General features: G+C 40.0%; 1 protein-coding gene across 1 annotated transcript in view; it reads left to right on the forward strand.

Moving 5' to 3' along the window:
• Positions 1–26,462, forward strand: part of AACS (acetoacetyl-CoA synthetase) — a 46,947-nt gene that overhangs the window by 9,797 nt on the left and 10,688 nt on the right. The window contains exons 4-10 of the mRNA XM_009473083.2: positions 4,329–4,442; positions 13,112–13,209; positions 17,046–17,160; positions 17,720–17,801; positions 18,495–18,642; positions 22,851–22,931; positions 24,054–24,178. Of these exons, the coding sequence (XP_009471358.1) occupies positions 4,329–4,442; positions 13,112–13,209; positions 17,046–17,160; positions 17,720–17,801; positions 18,495–18,642; positions 22,851–22,931; positions 24,054–24,178 (763 nt within the window). The remainder of the gene's footprint in view (positions 1–4,328; positions 4,443–13,111; positions 13,210–17,045; positions 17,161–17,719; positions 17,802–18,494; positions 18,643–22,850; positions 22,932–24,053; positions 24,179–26,462) is intronic.

Raw genomic sequence — 26,462 nt, forward strand, 5'->3', positions numbered from 1 at the left:
TTCAGTTCAGTATTGAAGGAATTCTTATCAACTTAGTGAATTATTTGATTATGTGATTATGTTGTCCGTGCAGATCTTGTTTCTTGTTAGGAAGTCACGGGCTGTACTGGAGACTCGCTGCTTTGTGTCACATAATCACAGGTGATGATACCAACAGGAGCAAAATTGTTTTCCAGTTGAATACTGTATCAGTCCTGGAGTGAGCACACTTCTCTGTGGTGAACAGACATCCACCTGCATTTCTTTTCATGACCTTCTGCTGTATTTAATCCTCTTAAGATCTCTTAAGTCAGAGTATTTTTTGTTAACCCCTCACTGCTAGGTCAGAGTAGTGTTTAGGGAACCTGTCAGATGTGTGTGTTCACTAGGGATGATTCTGTGGGAGCAATGTGGGTGTAATAGAGCACAGGAATGTAAATGTAACTTTCCCAAACAATTTCACTTGTCACTGGCTCCCACTGTGAATCTCTTATTTGTGACTCCCTTCTCCTGGGGGCTTTATCATGGAGCAAGATCGGAGTCCCATTTTCTGTTGTTCTCTGGGAACACAGAATCTGTCAGCAGTCCCTGCTCAGCTTATGAACTACATGTTACATTGACTTCTGTCTTGTTTCCCATCACAACCTGCTCTTTTGTTCCGTGTAGGTCTAAATTTACTGGCATAGAAGTCTGTCGTGGTTTAACCCCAGCCAGCAACTAGGCACCACACAGCCGCTCACTCACTCCCCCCCGGTGGGATGGGGAGAGAATCAGAAGAGTAAAAGTGAGAAAACTCATGGGCTGAGATAAAGACAGTTTAATGGGTAAAGCAAAAGCCGCGCGCACAAGCAAAGCAAAGCAAGGAATTCATTCACTACTTCCCGTCGGCAGGCAGGTGTTCAGCCATCCTCAGGAAAGCAGGGCTCCATCACGCGTAACGGTTACTTGGGAAGACAAACGCCATCACGCCCAATGTCCCCCCCTTCCTTCTTCTTCCCCCAGCTTATATACTGAGCATGACGTCATATGGTATGGAATAGCCCTTTGGCCGGTCTGGGTCAGCTGTCCTAGCTATGCTCCCTCCCAGCTTCTTGTGCACCTGGCAGAGCACAAGAAGCTGAAAAGTCCTTGACTAGTGTAAACTCTGCTCAGCAAGAACCAAAACATCAGTGCGTTATCAACATTATTCTCATCCTAAATCCAAAACACAGCGCTCTACCAGCTACTAAGAAGAAAACTAACTCTATCCCAGCTGAAACCAGGACAGTATCCACCCCTTATTCCATACCATTTACATCATGCTCAGGTCCCACATTATCCAATACATCCTCATTAACCACCACCCCACTTATTTTATGGACCACCCCTGTAAAATGTCTGTAAAATGTCCATAAACATCCACAAATGTCCACATAATGTCCATTGAGTTCATTTAGTCCGAGACTTTGGGCTCCATCTGTGATGGTGGTCACTCAGGACAGGAGAGGTGGTGTGTTACGTGGAGTTATTGGGCACCAAAGCCAGCTCAGGTTGGGTCACTGCTGCACTTGCACTGCTTCTTGTAAGGCTTCTTCTCCATTGGTTCAGGTGGTTCCTGGTATGGTAATTCCTATAACATGCAACTCAGATCATGGGTTACAACAATTTAAAGGTATTTCCATTACAATCTCCACCCCTGGCCCCTTTGGGCCAGGATTAATATTGCAAGGAACTCCTCCCCTTGCTCCTAGCCTGGCTAGCAGTAAGGGGTTCTTGCTATAGTAATTCCCATAACATGCAACTCAAATCCCAGGTTACAACAATTTAAAGGTATTTCCATTACAATCTCCACCCCTGGCCCCTTTGGACCAGACCATTGGGCTTAACACTGCAATGGACTCCTCCCCTTGCCCCTGCTCCGGCTTGGACTTATCCACAGACTGCAGTCCCTTAGGTGTTTACCTGCTCCAAGCGGAGCCTTGTCTATGAGCCACAGTCTCTCCAGGGGTATACCTGCTGCGGCATGGATTTATCCACAGCCACAGTCACTTAGAGGTGCACCTGTTCCCACATGGCCTTCTCCATGGGCCACAATGCTTTCAGAGATATACCTGCTCCAGCGTGGCCTTGCCCGCAGCCACAGTCTCTTCAGAAGTAAACTTGCTCCACCGTGGCCTTACCCGCAGCCACAGTCTCTTCAGAAGTAAGCTTGTTCCACCATGGCCTTACCCATGGCCACACGCTTTGAGGTGCTCCAGCATGACCTCATGCACAGCCACTGATGCCTCAAGGTGTACCTGCTGCAGCATGGACTTATCCACAGCCACAGATGCTTCGAGGTGTACCTTCTCCAGCGTGGACTTATCCTTGGGCCACAATCCCTTCAAGAGGTATATCTGCTGCGGCACAGACATAACCATGGCCACAGATGCTTCGAGACATACCTGCTCTGGCATGGGCTTATCCACGTCCACAGACGCTTCGGGGTGTCCTGCTCCCACATGGACTCATCCACAGGTCACAGTCCCTTCGACTCGAGTTCACACTGGAGTTCCAGCCTGTCCAGTACAGCAGCACAGAAACAGCAGCGATGCCCTGGCCATCTGCCAGCCCAGGCGCATGGCTATTGCTGTTATCAAAATGTTCCCAGGCACAGCAGAGTAAGATGATAAGCAGTTCAGCAAGCAGCAAAAGCAAAAAGCAGCCACTAACGAGCACTAGACTCTAATATACAGTAAGGCAAGCAAGCCCCATGGCAAGTACAGAAGCCTGCCGATTAATACCTAAACAGCAATACCTGCTATAACTTCGATCTAGCACATTCCAATTAAATCTGTCGTTATCTCGAACCCTTCGAGCCCCACGTTGGGCGCCAAAAAGGACTGTCGTGGTTTAACCCCAGCCAGCAACTAGGCACCACACAGCCGCTCACTCACTCCCCCCGCGTGGGATGGGGAGAGAATCAGAAGAGTAAAAGTGAGAAAACTCATGGGCTGAGATAAAGACAGTTTAATGGGTAAAGCAAAAGCCGCGCGCACAAGCAAAGCAAAGCAAGGAATTCATTCACTACTTCCCGTCGGCAGGCAGGTGTTCAGCCATCCTCAGGAAAGCAGGGCTCCATCACGCGTAACGGTTACTTGGGAAGACAAACGCCATCACGCCCAATGTCCCCCCCTTCCTTCTTCTTCCCCCAGCTTATATACTGAGCATGACGTCATATGGTATGGAATAGCCCTTTGGCCGGTCTGGGTCAGCTGTCCTAGCTATGCTCCCTCCCAGCTTCTTGTGCACCTGGCAGAGCACAAGAAGCTGAAAAGTCCTTGACTAGTGTAAACTCTGCTCAGCAAGAACCAAAACATCAGTGCGTTATCAACATTATTCTCATCCTAAATCCAAAACACAGCGCTCTACCAGCTACTAAGAAGAAAACTAACTCTATCCCAGCTGAAACCAGGACAAAGTCTAAGAAAGCAAAAGAGTAAAAGTACTGTTCCCTGCTTAAGGAAATCAGACTGATGGTAGCTATTCTGCAAGGACCTGCTGTACCGGAGCATGCAGTACATCTTTGTTGTGTTTGGTTTTGTTTGTGTTGTTGTTTGTTCCTTGACATATGTGCTGGATACTGGACAGGCCAAATAGTTTGTAGGAGTCACATTTAGGAAGTACAGGGAGGGACCTTTAAGGTGACAAACTTTGCCTTTCGTAATATTTAGATTTTCTAAATTTTGTTTCGCAAGTGATTTATTAACGGCTTATGGAACATCTGACATTCAGGAATGAGAACACCCTGCAGATCTTTTCCGAGATGAATGGAGTCCAGTTTAATTTGTTTGCCTTGTGGTATGTTGGCAAATGCGGATGTTTAAAAAGCATATTGAAAGTCAGAGCTTAGTAACTATACGTGCATGATTTTCTAGTCAATGGTGACTTGCTGTAATAAAACCTAAAGTTGGCACCTTGCTGCTGCTTCCTAGACCTAATGAGAAAACTGAGCAAAAAGGGAAAATGAGGTGGTTCTTTCCATGTTAGAAAGTAGCCTTGAGGAGTGCAATCTGTTTATCATGAATGCTCTTTGAGAACACACCTTTCTCCAGTGAATAGTTTGCACTTTCGCAGATGTGTGTTCCTGTCTTTAAAAATGTGCTGGTGCATGCTGAATGAATGCTACTGATGAATACTTGATTCCCATTAAAAAGAAAAGCTTGGTGCGGCATAGGAGGAACTTGAAAAGCAGAAAGTATAATTATTAGTGGAAACTCTTCTCCTAAAATTCCTTCATATTCTTTTTGTTTCAGAATGAGTTGTTTGTACTAGACTCTACTTATGTTGCAATGCATATTTTTTGACTGGCTGTTTTAATCTTCTTTCAGAGGAAGGCAAAGAAGAAATCTTGAAAGTTACTTTTGAAGAACTGAGACAAGCTGTGGCTTTGTATGCTGCAGCCATGAGGAAGATGGGAGTAAAAGTAGGAGACAGAGTTGTGGGTGAGTAACTTTTTTTTTAAAGGACAAGAGGTGAAATTTTCTTGAAACATGCAAATGAGTAGTCAAGGTTATGGGAACATGAATATAAAATACTATTTCACAGAAACATTTTAAAGAAAAGGCTCTTATGCTGCTATATTTACATTTGTATGAAATACACTTCTAGAGGAAAGGAACCTGGATTAGCCTGCAAGTTCTCTAGCACTGGAGCAGGAAGGAAAATTTGTCGTTCATAGCTTCACTAAGGTCTGCTTCATAAGCACTCTGTGGAAGCAGAAGTGATGGAGACTTTGCATCTAGCTGAGCTGTGACTCACAAGGTCTGGCAGATTCACACAGGGCAAGCTTGGAAATTATGGTCCCAGGTTGGCTGTTCTGGTGCCAGCTGGCAGTTACTGACCCTACGGCCCCAGGTAATACGGCACACTGTGAATTGCAGTTCTTGAGGAGTGGACTTGTGCTGTCTTCTGTCACCAATGCTTATGGGAGTAGTGACTTCCAGAATGGTGGTAGTGAACAGCTGGTGAGCAGTAACTTTTCAAGTCATAACAATGCAGAGCTTAGTAGATAGAACCCTATGATCCTTTCTCACAAAATTTTCTAGAGTAATATTTCCTAAGACTGTTGTGCAGATTTTTCCATATAAACAGTTTTTTGTCTTGTGAACAGCTTGTACAGTATACAGTCCAGGCATAGAAAGGAGTTGCTGGCCTCACTCTATTTATTTCTAAACTTCTGGCTTTGATTTTCCAGCTGAGCTACTTCATCTCTGTACTTCATGTGCTCTGTAACATATGCTCTTTAGTTCTGTCAGAGTGGCGCAAGACAAAACTGTAATGTCCTTGCAGCTCCTTCACTCCTACCTGGTAGTTCTGCTGATGTGCATATCCATCTTATTACTGGAATCACATGTTCTTTGAGCAATATTTGGCTGTTATCCGAAGTATGTGTAAATTCTTATATGATGCAAACCCAAAGTGATGAAACTATTTAGTTTGTTTTCTGCATGTTTGTTTTCTGCATGTTACAAACCAGAACTCAAACCCGTGTCTTCAAAAACTGAAGGGTATGCATTATTGTGTTTATTAAACCTACAAATATGACCTGCAAATGTAAAATATACTCGAGAGCTCATACTTCATGCATATGGTATGAGTATGCTATGGAAGTGGTAACTGAACATTTAATTATCACAGCTGGTGGCTTGCTTTTTTTACATAGAATTAGAGCTAAATCCTTAAGGGGGTAAGAACCATCCAGCGAAGTTGGGAAGGTTTCTCTGAATGAAGACTAAGTTAAGATGCTTTAATTTTGTCTCCATCTTCCATCTTAACACTATCACATTTGTGTCTGACAACTTACTGAGGAGCAACAGCCTCTGTCTGAAACCAAACTAATGAATAGGAAAACTTACACTCTACAAAGTTTGAGTACTTAGAACTTTAGTGTTTCTTACTGTCTGTCCTCTGTGTACATCAAATGGTAACAGTGGGTTGTGTGTATTTTAAAAAGTTGCCCCAAAGATATTGGCAAAACAATACGTAACTGGAAACTCTGATATCATGAAACCAATGAAGTCCTAGTCAGGTTTTTATTGACGCCTTTTAATGCTTTCTGTAAATGTGGTTTGTCATCGTGAAGCACATGGAATGCACTCTTTGACTTTTGCAATGAAATTTCTCCTGATGTGTACAAAACAAATTCAAATGCTCTGTTTTGTAGACTGCTTGTGGAGATTAATACACTATTCCTTATTTTTTATAAGTAAAAAAAAAGTCATAACAGGGCTCAAAACAGTTCTTCCATATGTATTGCTGGTTATGCTAAACTGAAGGATTAAATCTCATGCATAAGTGGCAAAAAGGGCGCTCTGTACCAGTTTGAGATCCCACAGTATGAAGTGTGTTGTGGGAAAGTGATGGACAATGCAGAAGAGTAATTACTGGATATGTTTTCATATTTTGAGTGAATGAAAACTGTGTGTGTGAACACAGTACGATGGGGGAGGACGGTAGCTATAACTTGTGCGTAGCAACAGCTCTAGCTTTGGTGTGTTCCTGCAAGTAGAAACCTGCTGTTCTTTGCTGCTGTCCTAATTCTTGGGTTAAAGGCCATTTCTTAGACTTTACATATTGGTGTCTGATGCTAAATGAGGTTTTTAATCTCTGGGAAGAAAATACTGCTTGCTAGGGTAACAGGTGTCATACTGATGTTTAAGTATGGCCAGGTGCAGTCACATTTAATGGGAACATTCATTCTGAATTAAGATTAAAGAATTTTATCTACATGAGATTGTTTTGTGACATATGGTGTGAATTAAAGTCCTGTTTGCAACCTGGGTATCACTGCTAGAACTCTTCTAATCAAAACCAGTTAGAAATACTATGTTTGGGAAAAGGCAACATAGGATGCTGTCATCTTGTGCTCATCTTGTGAGCAGTTCTTGGTAAGGTATACCATGCAGGGGAAATGTGCTCTGTAGCTGGAGAAAACATGCTATTGAAATATAGCTGTAGTCAGTGGTGATAATAATTAAGCTAATAATGCTATTATTATAATTTTAATAATAGTTCTTTTTAGTTAATGACTGTATTCTGCTTAGCACAACTGGAGGCTGGCTGATTCTTGGATCCTGTTTGTTGTTTTGGCAGCTGACTCACCTCTCTACTTTTTTAAATTAAAAAGCATAGTTCATACTCCAAAAAAATAAGATTGTATGAATAATATGCTTTACATACTGCTTATTTTTATTTATACGGGTTTTTTAAATTTTTGCAGAAGGTAGCAATTCCAAGTTTCTGTTGAAAAGTCATCCTTAATGTCAGGGCCTCCTTCCACAGAAAGGGTAGGATTTTGACTGTGCACTTTGTTCTGTTCTTGGGAGAGAAAATGTGCGTGTTGACTCCAATGGAAAGCCTGGAAGGATTTTTAGTGATTTCAAGAGGAGGTACAAGTTGCAATCTCTGGCTACCTGGTGGTGTTACTGTTGTTTAAAAAAAAAAAAAACAAACCCAAAACAAAACCAAACCCAAACAAAACTGCAAAACAAAAACAAATTTAAAAGGCAACAAATACATTGAAAATACAAGGGAAAACACTATTTGGATCCCAGCTCTTTAAATCTCTGGAGTTAAGCTCCCATCATTTGAGTAAGCTGCAGCTCTGTTTTTTCCCTTGGCCTTTTTGTGCATTTCCTGAGCAGAAGTTTCCTGTCTGGCACTTCCACAGCAGAGCCCTTTCTGCCCAGCTGCTGGAGGTACCAGGTATCCGTGCTGGGCCCCTTGAGCATTTTGAACAGCTTAAGCACGTCTTTATGAGCCGTTATAGCTTATTTGTGGAAGCAGGCTTGCATCGTGCTGGACTCCTTACAAAACCCTTTACTTCTGATAACAGAAAAAGATTAATGAATCTAGGCAACCTCTTTGCTTCCTTAAAATCATGGTATGGTTTTAGGCTCAGGTAGAGCTTTTTAAATTATCCAGAGTCTTCACATGCTTTTTTTTTCTTCTGGGCGATTTCTCACATTCTGCTTTTTTCCACTCTGCCCTCTTACCCTGGCTGGTGAGAGACTCTGTTTCTTGTAATCTTCAGTCAGATGAGCCCGTATCAGCTCCCGTCAGCGGAGCTGTTGCGCAGTTCCCCCTCCTTCCCTTCCCCTGGTGCCCCCAGTCCTACACTCCTGACTGACAGATTGCTTTGCCTTGGGCAACAGCCCATATCTAGGGAGAGCTTCCCTGTGTAAGAAATCCGATGGGATTTTTAACAGCAATCCAGCTATTTTTATATATATTTTTTTTTTTTTAAATCGAGTCTCAACTTCTTTCATGTGTTTCTTTCTGATGCCAGAGAATATTGGCAGTCCTTGGAAGAGCTAAACTGTAACATCACAGTCAGAGACTGAGGGCTGTGGGCTTTTTTCCAAATCCCCAATTGAAATGGGGGAGAGATGTTAAGCGTTGGGTGGGAGAGTTTGAGTCATACACCCACTTGTGGTATTGAAGATCAGGCTCTCCAAAGCTTGCCAAAATCTACTGGGATGTAATTTGTTCCAAAATTTATAGCAGATGGCAGAAGGAAGGGTGATTCTTCATGCGGTTTATAGCAGTAATACAGGGCATGCTCTTACTGCTTCTGAAAAATCAGCTTTTAAATAGAAGGGAGATTTTTATTAACTTTATTATAGCTGCCCAACACCTAGTCAGCCTGCCAGGTTCTGATCCCCTTTGTTGCCACTTTTTCTTAAAATCACTTAAAATCTTGAGCTGTTAGAATTATACACAAGACCATTAACATTGTTTTCTTCTTGTGAGTTTCATCTCTGTGCTTTACTGCCTCTAAGGCAAGACTACTTTAACTTTCCATTATGCTTAACATATCCCCTAGTTTGTTCAATACAATTTATGATTGCATCATGACAGTAATAGTATGTTAAAGTTGGAGGTGGGTGAATGAAGCAGCGATGTCAGCACTTTTTCAGCTTGATTTCATCCTAGTCTTCCCTTTCCATCACTAAGGAGATAGTGCTTAATAGTAAACATAATTGAAGCAGATGTGTGGTGAAACATCTCTCTTCTAAAGATGTCTTGCAATACTGTCAATGGTGCTTGAACAGTTGGAAGAAACAGATAGAATACCTAACGCAAGCTACACGAATCCATATGTGAAGTGCTCCTGGTCTCCCACTGGCCATCTGTTTGGCAAATAACAATGACTGCAGCAGGAATAAAATAAAACGGGGAGTGTCTGTGTTTTTCATCTCCGGATAGGTTGCTTCTATTATGTCCCTGTAGCCAGCATTGTTCTATTACAAGTCAGCAGTTAAAAACAAACTAATCTTCCCCATGTGTTCACACAAAAAAAATCCTTAACAAAACATCAATGAATTACATTGTTTAAAGCTGGTATTTTATCTATAGTAACTGTATTAGCCCTAGTTGCTTACGTGGGTTTTAAAGCTAGCTTTGTAAGAAGATTAGCATGTTACTAATAGTCTCAGGCCACAGTAATGTTAGGTAGGATGACCACCGTGAAGTCCTACAGGAGTATGAAATGCTATATTAACATCAAAAAGAGAAACTGGAAGTCTGGTCTTTGAACTGTCTCTTCTGTTTGAGAGCTGGTGCAGATCGATAGTATAAGCCATTGAGAGGATATTTCAGTTGCAGCTCCCTGCTTTCTTTCCGCCTGATGCATTCTTTCAAGGCTCGAACTAAATCTCTGATGCAGGGTACAAGTTTGGGGTTGTTTTTTTTGTGTTTTTTTTTTTTTTAATTCAGATGACTATGAATGTTTGGATGCCTCTGTTTCTGAGTACACATTTATTCTACTTTATGAAGGCATTAAATGCTTGCAGGGAATGTGTTCTCAGCACTCTGAGAAATGAGAATTTTGACATAGTTTCCAGCATGATTATAGCAGAAACTTTTGGACTACAGTTTTCACCTAGTCTGTTGGTAAAGTACTGTAGTGTAAATGAACAAATCTAAGTTTAATCTCGGTGTGTGGTAGATGAAGTAAATAGCAGCTGACAGAAAATGCTGTCCTGAGCAGATCAGGCTGTGAGTACCTCTTAAAAAAAATCCATACAGTGTTTTTTAAGGTACCACTTGTCCTGCTGAGAGATTTGTCACAGGTTTTATGTCAAAGTAAAGCTTTTATTTCTTTGTCCTTAAGGAGATTTTACACATACTTATGAGTCAGGAGGAGTGCTGCTAGGACCCTTGGTATGACATGCTCTGGGTTCCTAGTTGCTACGTTCCCATCTTCTGTGTTTGGAGGCCTCTAATTCAATTGCTTTCTAGTTCACCCAAAGAGGGTATGAAGATCCTCCTCTTTCTAGTAACAGAGGGTGGTTTCCACCTTTCTTACCAGCTTCAAGAAAGGGGTAAGTTAAGACACAGAGATAGAGAAGTACCTTCTGTAGACTGTGCCCATGTTGACAAATGCTAGTTTTGATCCTTAGCTGAAATATTGTATCAAGGAACGTGGAGGCTCTAGTTAAATATATGAACAAACATATGATGAATATTTAAATTAGCTGTACCGTTATTCTTCTGTAGTACAGAGCTTCTGCACATAGGTCACTGTTCTGTGACCCCTGATGTGAATCTAGCTAAAAAAGTTGGATTTTGTTTTTTGTCCTCTCGGTCAGCAACATTCCTGTTTTACAGAGTTTGAGATGCTTATGACCTGTGTCAGCCTACTGAATGCTTTGAAGAGTCAGTTGATACCTCAAGGGGCACAGTCAAATGCAGGGAGTTTTACATACATGACAGTTGCTGTAATTGGTTTGCAGAATCTCTGATGTGAGAAAGGGAGAAATAATTTTTATTTCTGAAAATCCAGTTTTAATCTGAAAGACTGACAGGAGGAGTAGTTTGTGTCATTTAGAGTTGGGAGCTGTCAAGAGAAAAGCAACATGAGTTCTTACATTGCTATGTTTGGAGGATCTCTTTCCAGAATAAAACCACATTTTTATTCATAATACCTGGTGTCGGGGGTTAGGACAACTATGTGAAAATCCCAGTGAGCCAGCAGGCTGCCTGCCTGCAATGATCGGGTAAAGATACAGAAATGCAGAGTAATTTGCCTTGCATGTTTCATACCTTTTGTCAGTTTTGGCTGGTGTCCTTGAAGGCTCAGTTGCCACCTCAAGGCCAACTGAGAAATGAAAGTAATGATTTAATTGTCTGGCTCGGAATAACAAGCAGAGACTTGTATTCTTGCCTTGAGGGGTTTTGTAGGAGGGGTGAAAAGGAGAACTTGCTTATAACAGAACTGATGCTTGTCAGCTATGGCAAGGTAGTAACTGCTCCAGAGCATGAAGAGACATCTTTTGGCTTTCATTGCACTCTGCCCCCCTGATAGTCCCACCCAAGAAATGCTCAAAAAAAATCTGGCATAAATTAAAAAAGAACTGCTTCCATCACACAGAATGACATTTTAGTCTGTTCTGGTTCATATATTTCAAATTATTGTTCAGGGAGAAAGATTTCTCTTAAAAGAAATCACTAACATTTTGGGATACTGTACCTTTTATCATAAACCTTGACCCTAAGGGAAAAATAGCAAAATAAATACTGCCTTTATGGGCTTGAGGTTTTGCTGCACTTTATGTACATGAAGAACTTCACTGAACAAAACACCACAAACTGTAGCTAGTCCTAGGGAGTAATTTATATCTTAACATGGTATGAGGTTTTTATTCACAGTCATGGGTTTTTTCCAGAAATTATTGAGCTGAAGTCATAATGCCGTTTTCAAACTTGCTAGTCCCAAAAGCATAGCAGTTTACAGGTTAACTGAAGTGGTCAAGCTGGTATAAGGAACTGATTTCACTGATTTTTGAATTGTGAAGAAAAATCTCAGTTTAAGTTAAGACTGACTTTTAAAGTCTACTTTTTCTAAAGTTGAAAACGGATAGAATTTTTCAAGCTATGTAGATAAATTGGCAAAAATCAAGCTCAACACCCTCCTACTTGATAAAGTTAATGTAACACAAATTGCTACTAAGATCTGTGATCTTAGTTCCTGTCCTGAAAAGTACATCCATAAATATCTGTCTTTGAAAAGTGCCTAGCACTAGTGAGTTTTTGCTGTCTGGTAGATACTTGTGGAGCACCTGCAACTTGCCCTGCAGTCCAAGATCTGTCAGTGCTCACCACTTCTGTTAAATGGGTTGGAAAGCATTTTTATTGCCATTTAACTTTGCTTTCAAACACTGAATTCTAATTAGATGTCCAAGTACTGCGATTAGGCCTGTCATGTGCCTTTTTTTAAGTACTTGGACATCTTTTTGGTTGCTTAAGAAGGGTGATCTGAAACTCCAGGTCTTTGATCTACTGTAGTGTAGTTTGTGAATTTCAGTTGCATGTTTTCATTTGTGGGTTGGATTCTGATCAGTTGAGAGTCAATCTCAGCCACCTGGCCCCTTCTGGAGAAGTGCTCAAATAGAGCCCACTGAAAATCTAACTTTCTTGACATTTTTTTTTTCTGTATGCCTTGATAAATTGAATTTAAATCTTGAAATCTTGCTGCAAGCTAATGAGATAAACTTGAAGAGCTACATTTGTGTGGGGGTGTTCCAGGGCTTGTCCCACTGTATTATTCCCCTATCAGCTGAGATGCTGGTTTTGCTTGTTTGTGTTTAAGATTCTGGCAGTGTCTAACAGACAATGTTTAGCTTTGTGAAGCTGAATCTCTGCTTTTGAACTGAGTGTTTATAATCTCTCCTTCCAGATACTTGTTCCTTCTCCAATGACTGTTTTTGAAGACCTGTTCTATTCCCCTGCATGGTGCTGTATTCTTAGTCTCTATGTACTCTATTCAATCCACAAACTTACTCTCTCTCTCCCAGTTCTTCTCTTCAGCATGCTGCTCTCTTATCCTGAAAGTCTCATTAACTAAGCAGAAACATTTGTAAATTGGGAGTAACCTTGTAGATATAAAAACTGATAGAACTATTTTTATACATGGCATTATTTCTATCCTTGTGTAACTGATTTGACTTTGAAGGAGGACATTATGATTGTGTGGAAAACTTAAAAGGATGCTTCAGTCTAGGACTTTTTTCATTTTTTTTAAGCTGTTTAAACTGGCTATTTATAGTTTTTGTAAGACTTGATATTTTTTAGTTTTCTTCCATCTCTAACGATTCAAATTCTGCCATAGGTTACTTACCAAACAGCATTCATGCGGTGGAAGCAATGCTGGCTGCTGCAAGTATTGGTGCCATCTGGAGTTCAACATCACCAGACTTTGGCGTTAACGTGAGTAGCCTTATTGCCTGTTGCAGAAAAGCTATCGTTGTGTTTCAGTCAAATGTGAAGTGGCAGATAGGTTCTGTTCACTTTGGTCTTACTGCCACCTCCTGGCACAGCCAAGTACACCAGATTTTTTTTCTAGCTACCACAAACTGAACGAAAACCCATGCTTTCAGTTGTCAATAATGACTTTCAGCATAGTAATTTGAGTATCTTTAGCTAACTCACTGCTGGGATATTTTCAGGCGGAATCCGTAGTCTTGATGAGCTTTTGCTGTATTAAATGTGCAAATGAGCAGTAATGCAACAGAGTTGTCTGGGGCTTGGCCCTTCCTCCCCAAATCTTTCCCTAGGCTGCTTAGCCACATTCCAGTTTCTTTGCCTAAGTAGTCCCTTCCCCTGCCTCCTACATGGGTAAACTGATCAACACTCCAGCTGGTCTTTTCCAGAAGACTCTGTTTGCCAACAAGGTGAGGAATTTCAGGCTAATATCACTAACCTGTTTAACTCTTTTTAGTGTAGGAATAAATGCTGTGTGTAAAATATGGTAAAAATTATCATGATAGCCAAACAGATGTTACAGTATGCCCTGGAGGCTTTGGGAATATCTTCTGCTTTCTTTGGAAAGTCTTTAGCACACATCATAAGCAGCAACAGATACCAATCACTTCTAAAATGGATTGTCGAACCTGTCTTCTATCTAAAAGTTCGCATGAACGCATTTGGAGAATGTACTGTTTGTGCATTGCAGAACACAGAAAATACCAAAGTTTTTAGGTAATACATACCCTCAATCTCAAGTGTTTTAACCCCAGTAGCTGGTTAAATGTGTGGAACTGTCATCTCTGGATTAGCGCTAGAGGGCAGCAGCACCCCACTTTCTTACACTTGCGGGTGTCTCATTGGGGAAAAAATGATTAAAAAAAATCATTACAGCATGTAATGATCAATCTGTTCTACAAATATTTCTGCTTGCTCAGAAAATGACAGTATGGAGTATTTTCTTTGCAATGTGATTTGATCTCTCATCTGGGGGAAGATTGTTCATTTTGCTTTCATTACAGAGTACTGGTATGTTTTCTGTCCATGTTGATGTGCTGTTATTTTCAGTGCCCAGCTTTATTTAGTTTTTGTATAGTTTTTTTAATGAAACTTAGCCTTGGAGCAGCAGTGCCATCGATATCATTTATTCCCCTTTGGCTTGGCAGCATGTGTTGGCATGAATTCAAACCCTAAAATCTTGAGAGAGATCAGCAGAGGTCCTCAGGGATATTGGCTTCCACCCTAAGGAAAAATATTCCTCCTTCTGTGCAGTTGCATTAGTCCTGTTAATGTAAATGAAGATTTTGTCTGTGTTTTGGGAAATAGTGTAGCGTTTTCAACATTTCAAATCCAATTCTGTGTATATGTTTTGTGAAGCTTAATGTCACTTTTCAGAAACTGCCTACACATTGCAGGCTCTGAATGCCATATATCCCAAGACTTCGAGCGTTCAGAAGTCTGCTGTCAGAGAACCAGTGAGCTCCCTCCCACGCAGAATGCCACTCTTGGCAGCTTTTGCTTCATTTCTCTAGTCCCTGTTATCCATTTACATATATTAATAGGAAAGTGGTTCTTTGCGGCCTGTGCATAAGAAATTGTTGGATATGTAAGTTTAAAAAGAGGCTCTGCTCTTAGGACTATGTGAGAAGCCTTTGGTGAGCCCTAGCAAAGTCAGTGCAGCTCCATTCATGGGGCCCCGCACAATTTTTAGTACTGGATTTGAGGCTCATAGAATAGAATGAGCCATGTCTGGTATACCTGAGCTTCTCATGAAGGCAGTTCCTTGCTGAGCCATCTGGTTGGATTAAAGTTCCAGTGTAGCAATTACATGTTCCATCTGTTTGTATTGCCTTTGTATCATACCAGGCTGCCCTGTGGGATTTGATCCTGCCAGTGCTAATGAATCCAACTGGGTGTGTTAGCAGGATTAGTAAGACCCTGAGAATTGTAGTCATCTCTGTTTCTGATTCACACTTCTCTCCAGATTGATTCTTCTGTTAAGCGTACCCTTAGTCCTCTCATTGGTCTTCATTTTTAAACACCAGGCAGCATGGATATGGGGTACATATGCTCTGTGCTCAGCATGAATGTGTATATGCGCACACACCCACGCTGTGTGTAATTTGGCTGCTCGGTCCATTCTTTGAAAATGGTACAAAGAAGTAGGTATGATAACATACCTAAGAAAGCAGGACGTTTGATTTCATACTCCCTTAGAGAGTTACTTTAATGTATTAATTGAATCTACATTTCTGAGTTTGTTAGCTAATACATTAGGGGCTACTTGAAAACCTCTTCTGCCACCAAAACATTCTGGGGATTTTTGTTTTAAACTAATTGATAAAGTTAGGCATCAATGCATTATCACTGTGTTTTCTTATGATGTGAACAAGGAGAAGGAAATACATCTTTGGGTGATTGGAGAGAAAGCTGTTAAGTGACATATTCAGCAGAGACAGCCGCGTATTTATGTTTAGTCATATCCTTGTACCTTACCTGTGGTGTTCAGTGAGCTTTCCTAAAAAGACAATCTGGAGAGGTTGTCAGGACAGGACCTCTGTACTTTTGCAGTAGCCTTTCTTGCAACCCTGACCAGCCCAGCTTGGAAAGGAGGAGTTTTAATAGAGATTAGTTGATTGTGGTGTTTTTGCATTGGTCTTTTGATTTGGTAATAATTTGTCTCTCATTTTGGCTGCAAAGCAGAGGACAAAGCAGGAGACAGAGATGAATAAAGAATGCTGGGAAGAATAAGCACATGACTGAAGTCTGATTTTTGCAACATGATTTAGGGGATTGTTCTTGAACAGTTAGCTGACAATTTTACAGTATTGAGTGATCTCGTAGTTGTTAATGTTTCGAGTAATGTAGCTAGAGAGGGATGAACATTACTCTGTGCTGAGAGCTGTTACTAAAAGGATTTGCTGCTTGCTGTCGAATACAAAAAATCCATTTCTGGCAGACTGCTGCATGCAGTGTACCTGAGAAAAGAATAAAGGCTAGAAGGGTTTTTCTCTCAAATGTGATAATGGCTATGGTAAATTCCTGAAAACAGTGTAAGCTGGAGGAGACACCTGAAAATTTAGCATTTGAATGTGTCGTGCCCCAGAGGTTCTAAAGGAGCTGTGGTAGTTTTTTGTTGGTAGTATGTATGTGTGTGTTTTCAATATCTAGTTGTTCTGGTAAAAATCAGTGGTACAGTTTCCTTTGTTAATCCTAGCAGAACAAAGCTGTCAGTTCAGGTGAAGTGCCACCTTGCTGTATGATAAGTGCATCTTCCAGAAGAGCGGTGTTTCTCACTTTTCCCCCTGTGCAGACGACCAAACTACACTGTCAAAGCAGCATTTGGGGCAGTTTAGAAGGGCACATAGAGCACCTGCCTGCAGATGCAGACAGGAGTCTTGTGGGCCTTCAAGTAAGTGAAGTGCCTAACTCCTGCTCACATCAGTTAGATGCTTACCCTCTTTAGATGAGTTTGTAAGTCTGATTCTCAAGGTGAATTTTTAACTGCTTAGATAGCTTTGTGAACTTGATCCTTCAGTGAACAATGTTCTATGATCTGTGGTGATTTTATCTTTGTTATTGGTTGATATATTTGGGGGTCATGAAGATTGTTACAAACCTGTTGCACTTTGAAGATCTTGGGTGAGTGAAAGACAGGCAGGCAGTCTTTTAACAGTTCTCCTTCTAATTCCTGTCCTTATTCCTTGTTTGAATTGAGATTTGCATTTAGCATCCAGTAGGTTTTCCTACTGTAGCAATTAATTTCATTGTTTTAACTTGTTTTTCCTCTTTGTCTCTAGGGCGTACTGGACAGATTTTCCCAAATTCAGCCTAAGCTCATCTTCTCTGTTGAAGCTGTTATATACAATGGCAAAGAACATAACCACTTGGAAAAGCTGCTTAGTGTGGTAAAAGGTATTTCAGTGCATACCATCAGTCTTAGTTATGCTGCAGTTCTGTGAGTGCTCAAAGCCTGTACTGCCACTAAGAGTGATGCTTTTGACTGCTTGTTGCTGTCCTTCTTCTACAGTATCTCTGTGGCCACTTAGAGTTTCAGAACTGATTTGTGTAAAAACTAACCAGTCTCTTGTATAACTCTGAGACTTTTGCTAGCTTAGCTTAAATATATCATCGTAAATTAGTCAGCAATATAAGGGGGGGAACAGGGACTGATGATACTGGGTTTTTTTAAGCTCAAGTGAAGTGCTGCTGAAGGCAAATGAAGTAGTATTGCAGTGTTAAAGCTTGCAGATTTACACATGTATTTTTAAAAGGCTGGCAATATTGAGGAAATTGTGTCTTGGGTAACAATTCAGTCTTTTGGGGTGTCTTAACATTTAAAACAATATCCAATACTCAGTACATCAGAATTATTTCTGTTACTTAGTGCATTACACTGTATGATCCAATCAGACAGAAAAGACCTTTGATTTATGTAACTGAATGTGGGAAATTTTTTTCTTCTTTCTTCCAGGGCTTCCAGATACAAAAAAAGTGGTGGTGATTCCATATGTCTTCTCAAGAGAAGTCATAGATATTTCTAAGATTCCAAACAGGTAATGGGAGCTTTTGAGCTGTGACTGTCCTAACTAGGGATGAGATGGATGCTGATAGCTATTGAAGCTGCCTGACCTCTTGAACTTGCAAAAGCTAGGATTTAGCCAAACTTCTTAATGTGGGTCCAGCTGCATACTGAAAACAGAAGTAATATGTTGCTGGAGATGTTTTGCTTCTACAAAACCACTGTTGATATTAATGGTTCTCAAATGAAGGCAAAATTCAATAGCATATAGCAGGGAGAAGAAAGTGGCTTCCAGAGATGAACAATTAATAACTTACGTGACATTTTTAGAGATAATTTGTCTTGCTTATCTACTAGTCTGGTTTACGTATGTTGGATACATTTTGGAAATGGTTGAGTTCCAGACTTTGAGGGTCAGATTGTTCCAGCCTGCTTTGAGCTGTTAAGGCTGGCAGCTGGTCATAGGTGCAGATTTATTGGCTTGATTTTGTTGTGTTACATCTCAATATTATACTAATGTTTTTTTTTTTTTTTTTTAAACAAAAAGGAAACAAAACAATTAGCAATTCAAACAGAGTAGAAAGACTAGGAATAAAAATAATATATGTAGTGTGAGTAGATAGTTAATTGTAAAAGAACTGTTAGATACAGAGGTAATCTTGTATATGGACTGGGGTAATGCTTTAAAAAAAAAATTGAAATGTTCCTTTATTCTCCTCTTATGCAGTGTCTTTTTAGAAGACTTCCTTGCTACTGGGAAAGGAGACCAGCCCCCCCAGCTGGAGTTTGAACAGCTGCCTTTCAGTCATCCTCTCTTTATCATGTATTCATCAGGCACGACAGGGGCACCAAAATGCATGGTTCATTCAGCAGGGGTATGTCTTCCCTCCTGGAGCTGTGCTATCTATATATAACTACCTGGGTTATATTTTTCCTATAACAGTATTGTATCATAATGTACTTTAAGGAAGACTTGATGGCTGACAGTTTTTCAATAACTTGTGCAAATGGGAAGTTTCATTGTGTGACCGTTTGAAAGCAAACATGGATTAAGGACATAAAATAATTTGGTTTAGAGATTGGCGTGGAGACCTTTCAGAGATTTCAGCTATTTCCTGGGAGCAAGTGTCTGTCACAAAAGCACTCGCAGAACTGGCCCAACTGATACTTGTAGAAAAAGCACCAAAGAACTTGAATTGGGTGTTTGGAACTGATTGTTAGACACTGTCAAGTTGAGGCTCATAGGAAGCTTGCAGGTTTTATTATCTAGAATTTTTTTGACCTTAAACTTTACTCCCTACGTTTATCAGTCCAGAGCATGTCATTCTCATCAGTGTTATTTTAAGGAAGGAAGCCAGAAGGTTAGCTATCTCTCTTTGGATATAGGTTTTGCTTTGTATGGAAGCTTTGCTTTAGGTAGTGTCTTGTTATGACTAAAGGTATATATGACGTTACTGCCAAAATCTCCTGTGCTCACATGCTTTCCATTTACTATTCATGTTCTAAAAGTTGTTCTAGGCAACTTATTAAAATTCAGGAAGTGACTCCAGCAGTCAGGCATAGTGTTGAAACTTTAACCCTACCATTAGTATAGTTCTTAATAAAAGGCAGGGCTTTTTCCCCTGAAGGCAGGCAGAATGTGTTGTCTAGCACATTTGTACCAACTTGTATAAATTAAACTATTAGCCAGTGTCCATTGTTTCTGCCGTTTGCTCTGATAGTCAGGATGAGCATCTTGCGAGACTGGCTATAGAGTTGTGTAGGTAGCCTGAGGGCAGGATCGCTTTGATGTTACACCCATAGTGTGTACATTCTTGCCTCTTTGATGGCAAGGACTGGAAGATTTGCCCCCAGACAAATCCTGTGCTGCCTATAAACACTCTGCTTTATATATTATCAATAGGAGATCATATCAGGCAGCATGTGACATATAAAATGGTCCCTTTGGGACACAAATCCTATGTTTGTGCAGAAGAAAGGAGGAGGTATATTTTGAAGTTTGACAGCTGTTTTGAAGCTGTGCTGGCTTTAGACTGGTTAAGTACTTGCAAAGATGGTTTAGCAAAACCAGGAAAGGTGTTTTGTTCAGCAATGCATGGTAAACAGTAGGGAGATGAAAAACACAGATGTAGATCGGACAACAGGACTTTTCTGTTACAAAGTTCTTTCTCTTTCCATGTTATCTGCATGGGTGCTTAGCTTGCCCTTAATCATGCTTCTGTTCTCCACCTGAATTATCTTTTCAGTTCATAGAGTTCTTAGAGTTTAGGTACAGACTACTCATCCTTGCTGGGGAGGAGAGAATGTGATGGTTTATTGAATAGGATATGTTATTGATGAGGATTCTGTGTTCCCACTGAGCAGCTCTGTAGTTCCTCTATTGTAGGGTGATTTTTTTTTTTTTAAGTTCTGGTGCCAACACCTCTGCTCTAAAAGCAAATTGTTGCATTTTTGCTTCCTTGGTTTGCATGCTTTGTATGTGTCAGTTTGAATAGGGCCTACAGTAAAATCCATGCAAAGAGATTCTTGGATGTCTTCTGCACACTTGATTGGGTTCCTCTGTTCTTGGCTTAATCTTGTTTCCGCTGTAATTAATAGGAGGATTCTCATTGATTTCAACAAAAGTAGAATTAGCCCATGATCTTTGTCTCATTTTCCAGCCTCAGATTAACCGAAGTTTGGTTTTGATAGTTAAAAATGCAAGAAGAGATGACATTTCAGTAAAGACATTCAATTGTTGTCTATTTGCAGTGCGCTTCAATGCTGTTTTGTTACTGTACTGATCTTATATATGCTAATAGGCAGCTTGCTTTAAATTCACAACTCAGTTTATCTAATTCTGCAGTATGTTTCTGGTCTGTTTTCTCTGCACATATTCTGTTTTCTTTACATGCAGTGAAACAGCATATGTAAATAATGAAAATGAAGCCAGGTCATGGGAGATGATTTAAAAAATAGTGCCTCAGAGGGAGTAAGATTTTTCTGGTCTTAGAAGCAAAGCTATCTTATTTTAAACAATTGGGTGTGTTAGAGGAAGACATTTGGAGGGTTATTGAAAAACATTAGTCAGTAATTGTTATTTTGAAGTCCTAAAAATGTTGGGTTTGCTTCTTACCCCATTCATACAGGCCTCTTCTCAGTTATCCCATATTCCTGATGATCTAAGGAGAGAATTTTTTTGTAAAATCCTAAGTGGTTCATTTCTATCCATCGTTAGGACTCACAAGACCTGGGCTTAAATAGCTGTGCTGCTACAGGCTTCTTGTGTGAACTGTAGGCAAATCTCTCTAAGGGTTTTTCATGCTCGGACTCTCTCTGAACGCTGTAGAGAACACTGCTGGTTTGAGACCAGGACCAGCAGCCGTGAATAGCTGCTCTCTCTCAGCTATGTAACCGCTTAGCACTGGTCCCTTATGTGCCGAGAGTTTGGCTCAGGGACGGCAGTGCCTAGTGATTTTTTTGACACTCCAGATGCTCAGCACTTTATCAGCCGTATGTTATGCCCAGTGAAGACAAGCAGACCAGTAAGTCTTTATCACTACCAGATCTGTGTCATGAAATGTTAAATGCTTAGGATTTATTTTGAGGGTCATACAAGTCCTATAAATAAGCAAGTCCTATAAATAAACTTGAGAGCATCTTGGGCCATTAGCTCTTTATCATAGCTATGCCTTCTACCACAATACCTTTGTTTCCAGACTGAGAGTTACCAGATTTTGCAGGGGAATAGTTCGTAGCCTCTACCTGAAGTCATTGTTAAAATTTTCCTTTTGGTTCCAAAACTGTGGAATAGCAACAACTAAATTGAGGAAAAAAAAAAAGGCCAATATTTATTTTAATTGCATTTGACTTTTAAGTTCACTGCTTTGTGTGGCTCTTTCAGATTCTCCTGAAGAGGCAATGTGCTTACTTTTATAAATGGAATAATTATGTTAACACCTGCAATTTTTTTGGCATCCTTAACAGTTAAGTTAGACACAGTGTTTCTAAATCCCGAATTTCTTTTTCAATTTTTAAATGTAGATAGTGGTAGCTATAGCTAGGTGGCAGCATTGTGACACCTGAGTGTATTCAAACAGCGGCAGGTGAATTCAGACCTGGTTCCTTTGAGTTGCCAGCAGAAAATAAGATTTCCTCCTTTATTTAATGTTTTCTGCCTTTTCTCCCGAAGCATGTGCCAGTTTTATGACTCTCCTTTTTCATTTCAAATGTTTATCTGTAATCTATTTTCTTTCAGCATAAATCTTGTTTCATGCTTATGAGGCTCTTAATAGTTCCGCTATAACTCCTTGCATAAATGCAAAAACCATCTTTATTTTAAAATCAACCACATTAATTTGTCACTGCAGTGAAGTGACTTAGTGAAGTACTTTGTAAATTTATTTATCCTAACAAGTTATGCTATAATGATGATCAGAAAGGTACTTTAGTGGAATTTCCAACAAAAGAAAAAAGGAAGTAATATATATAACTACATTATTGTTCATATTGATGCTTTGAGCAGTGAGATTTTTCACATTGGTAGTCACTTCAGTGTTTACAAGAGATGTGTATAGTTTGGACTTCAGTCTCCTAGATGTTAATAGATAGTTTGGATAAACAGCATTAATGTATAACAGCTTCTGCAGTTTATAGCAGCTCTAGGTCCTTCGTTCCTCCCAGTGCCTAGATACACTGAAAATAAAACTCTGACAAAGGGCTTATCTTGGAAAATCTGACTGGTAAAAGCATGCTGTTAAAATTATAGCCTGCGTGGAGTACTCTGCAACTCTGATGGCTGGGCAGAGTTGGAAGTGAAGGAAGTTAGTTATTCCATGGATTATGAGTGATGTGTAGTGAGAATTGCTGAGGTCTAATAAGAGAGGCTGAAAAGTTATGTGAGAAAATGGAGAATGCAATTGTTGCTGCTGTAGGTAGGCCCTGGGATTTACTTCAGCTGTGGTTAAAGGAAATACTTGCCTGTAATCCTGGAGTGCATCCTGCAAAGGATTGACAACATTAGTTTTTTCTAAGTCTCAATGTGCTGTCAGTTTTGCTTTTCATTTATGTGAACTTATATTTTTCTTTCACTATGTTTTTTCAGGGTACACTAATACAGCATCTGAAGGAACATATTCTTCATGGCAACATGACCAGCAATGACGTGATTATGTACTATACAACGGCAAGTGTGGCTTATTAAGGCATTTTAAAAAACACTTTAATATGTTTTTCTTATAAAGATGGGAGAGCTTTTCCTACAAATCTACAAGTACGCTTATGTATTTTTAATTCTTGTTCTGCAAGGGATTGTCCTACTTAACTGAGTTTAAAAAAATCAGATGGAATAGTAAAATGCAACAAGGACCTTTCTGATGAAAGGTCAAACCCATGTTAAGTGTTTCTGATCTAATTAGTGAGGAGAATGGATAGATTTTTAGTCTCTTAGGTTTATTGATCTAACTGCCTCAATGATATCACCTGCAGAACAGGCTCCACTTTCCTGCATCATGCAAGGCTTGACCATACTGAAGAAGAGAATTTCTGTTATGTCTTTGTTTTGGTGGGGAGGAAAGAAGCTGCACAACTCTAAGTTTAGTAAAGGAAAGGGAATGAAACTGATCTATGTAGGAGTTCAGTTATGTGGTGAGGTTTTCTAATGCTGTGGTAAAGAAAATTATTCCAAAGTCCTCTGTTACTGTAACAGTTTGAGAAGGCTAATGTCTTTCCTCATGAGTTTCTTTTTGAACTTTAACACTGCTAGTCAGTTTGTAATATCTCCATGGAGGAATCATTATAATTACCTTGTCCCACAGTTGTCCTGTCTCTTGCTCACTCATGCTTTAAAGGTGTGTGTATAGTGAGGTATGGAATCCCCATCTCATGAGGTATTTGTAAGGATAAGTTAGATGAACATCATGAGGAACATGTAGCTGATGCAGTTTTGGGACAGGTAAGAAGATAAACAGTGCTCCAGCCTTATTTTCTGATTCCTAAATAATATGATTAGACAGACTCAGCAGAGATGAACATCAGTTCAAGTGTTGGTTTAACAGTTTGTTAAAGTAGGAAAACTTTGGGCTAGGAAAGTGCAGGGGAAGATGACACCTCTTGCATAAGGGCAGGGAGCATGCTTTGGTCCAGATTCTTGCCAAGAGCTACCTGTCCGTCATTTGCTAGTTGCCTGTAGCTCCTCTACCAGCATATGACAGCAAGCAACACTCCTGGTCCTGTGACAGAGTTGCCAGGAAAGCGGACAGCTAGCTGACAAAGATAGAAACTAATGTAGGTATTTGCTCTTTTCCAGACTGGCTGGATGATGTGGAATTGGTTAGTGACTGCACTTGCTACAGGCGCTTCAGTGGTCCTGTATGATGGATCTCCTCTAATTCCGTCACCAAATGTGCTCTGGGACTTGACTGACAGACTAGGGTATGTAAACAAGATTAAATAGAAGGATAGTGGTCTTTGCTTCTGTTATGATGACTACATACAGGCAACCTCATTAAAGGTGTCATTCCCTTGGTGAGAAACTAGTATGTAGCATGACATAATTTATCTTTTGGCTTAGCCTTGAGTGGAACTACTTTTTAAAGTTTTGTACTAAAACAGTCTTTGAGAGAGAGCAGAAGAGACAAAGAGCTGATTGTTTCAAATTTGAGTCAAGTGTTTGGATTCCAAGCAAACAAAGAATTTTGGTTCAATAGTCAGTTTTCAAGAGCAGCCTTTTCAAAAGGCAGTAATTGGGAGCAATCTGAAGAGTAATTTCTGAGCACACTCAGGACTTAGAAAATAAGAATCCTTTATTTCAAGCAGCTCAACATAAAACTCAATATAGCACTTTGACTTAAAGACATAAATTGACTGGAAAGGCTCAGCAGGGTTGCTTATGTTTTCATATTTTGCTTTTTAATCTGCAATGCCTAATTCTCCCTGTCAAGCTGTTCGTTAACTGTTTTACACAGTTCTTTGCTCTTAAAAATGCTCACAGTGCCCTCTCTCGAAGCCTAGAGAAATGGCAGCTATTGGATAAACAGCTGTAAAATCCTGTGGTGGTATTTAGCTTTGTACACTGGTTAAACTTTTTTTGGTAACTTCCCTGTTTTGCTAACTGGATGTAAGGAGTAGATCTGAATGATATTACTGGTAAAATAATGAGTGTCACTTCTAATTGGTAATTAAAATTAATTTGTTTGTGGTGGAAAGTGGATGCCAAAAGATTCACTTTCTGACTCTTGATAATTAATAATTTAAACTTCACTCTGTCTTTTGTGACATGTAATATTTAAAGACTGACATTTTATTTCTGCCTATTATAATTGAAGGTTAATCCGTAGTCAGAATGATTCCAGAAAAACAAAACACAAACAAACAAAAAAAAACAACCAAAAAAACCCCCACAAAACAAACCCACAAACTTAAGACACCCCTCACCCCCCCAAAAAAAAACCCCAGTAGAACAACAGGCAAAAACTTAAAATCGAGAAATAACAGAGCTTATTTTTAAGCATTGTTTCTACATGCCAAAAGTAAGTGAAGATATCTGAAATGTGTCTGCATGTCTCACTTTTGTAATCTGGTGCTAAAAGCGGTGGCCATCTGTGTGGTACTTCATAATGCAGTCTGTTCCCAACCCAGTCATATGTTACATATTTAAAAAAAAGACTTCAACATGTTAAGACTACCTTACTTCTGTGAAGATGTACCATACTTTCCTTTAGATAGCATATTCTTATAGTATCATCAAGATATTCATATTGCCTGACAAGAATTACTGAACTGGACATCAGTTAGAGATCTGTTCAAGTGAACTGTATTTAGTTACCATCTACCAATTATATAGCATTTGGAAGAAAATAATAGGAGACTAGGCGCTACATGTGCTGTAGAGGAAGTGTCAAAGAGCTTAAAAATAAACAGAGAAGCATTACATATTCTAACTGTAAAATAAGCAATAGTTTGAAGCATGGAAGGAAAGTAAGGTATTACACAAGAGTAAAAATAGTTCATGTGATTGTGGTACATGATAACTGGAGGAGCAGTGTACTTCTGTGGGCTCTCACAGTGCTGTTCCCAGGTACCTGATAAATTGCTCTGTGCACCAATGTGTTTGTGCAAATAGTCTGTCCCTGGCCTTACCCAAGAGGTGGCAGCCTCTAGGTAACTGTCATCCACCTAAATGGCAAAGGAAGATGGCCCCTTTTGATAGTGTTGAAATAGCCCTCTCTCTGTTTCTGAAACTGTATTATTCTCTCAGGAGCTGCTCTACCTTCCATCTTGCCTTTGGAGTTAAAGCAAAGGTAGCAAGGTCTTACTTTAAGTTCTCCTGATGTATGTATTGCTCATGTTCTGTGCACTCAAGACTGTATCCCTTACCCTTATCTGTCTCTATGCATTTTCTTGAGTGAGTTTATTGCTGTAATATAAAATGAATTAGCAGAAGGCAGGGAAGAGGATTTCCTGAAAGTCAGCAGAAACATTAAACTAGCACTTCCATTGATAGAGTAGGGAAGGGGTACAGCCTTCATTTCAAGTTTTAATTATGTTGTATTGGAGAGCTCTAAATACACTTTTTGCAAGGGCGGAATTCAATTGTTCAGTTAGCTAGGCTGAATTTCATGTTCAATTAGGCACCTGCAAGTCAGACTTTGATCAGTGGAAACTGAACAGGTATCTAAGAGAAAACCACTGGCAGCTGTCTTGAGAGTGAAGTATT

The sequence above is a fragment of the Nipponia nippon genome, unplaced genomic scaffold (genome assembly GCF_047370975.1).
Source record: "Nipponia nippon isolate SJK-2023a ecotype South Korea unplaced genomic scaffold, ASM4737097v1 scaffold_18, whole genome shotgun sequence".
NCBI lineage: Eukaryota > Metazoa > Chordata > Aves > Pelecaniformes > Threskiornithidae > Nipponia > Nipponia nippon.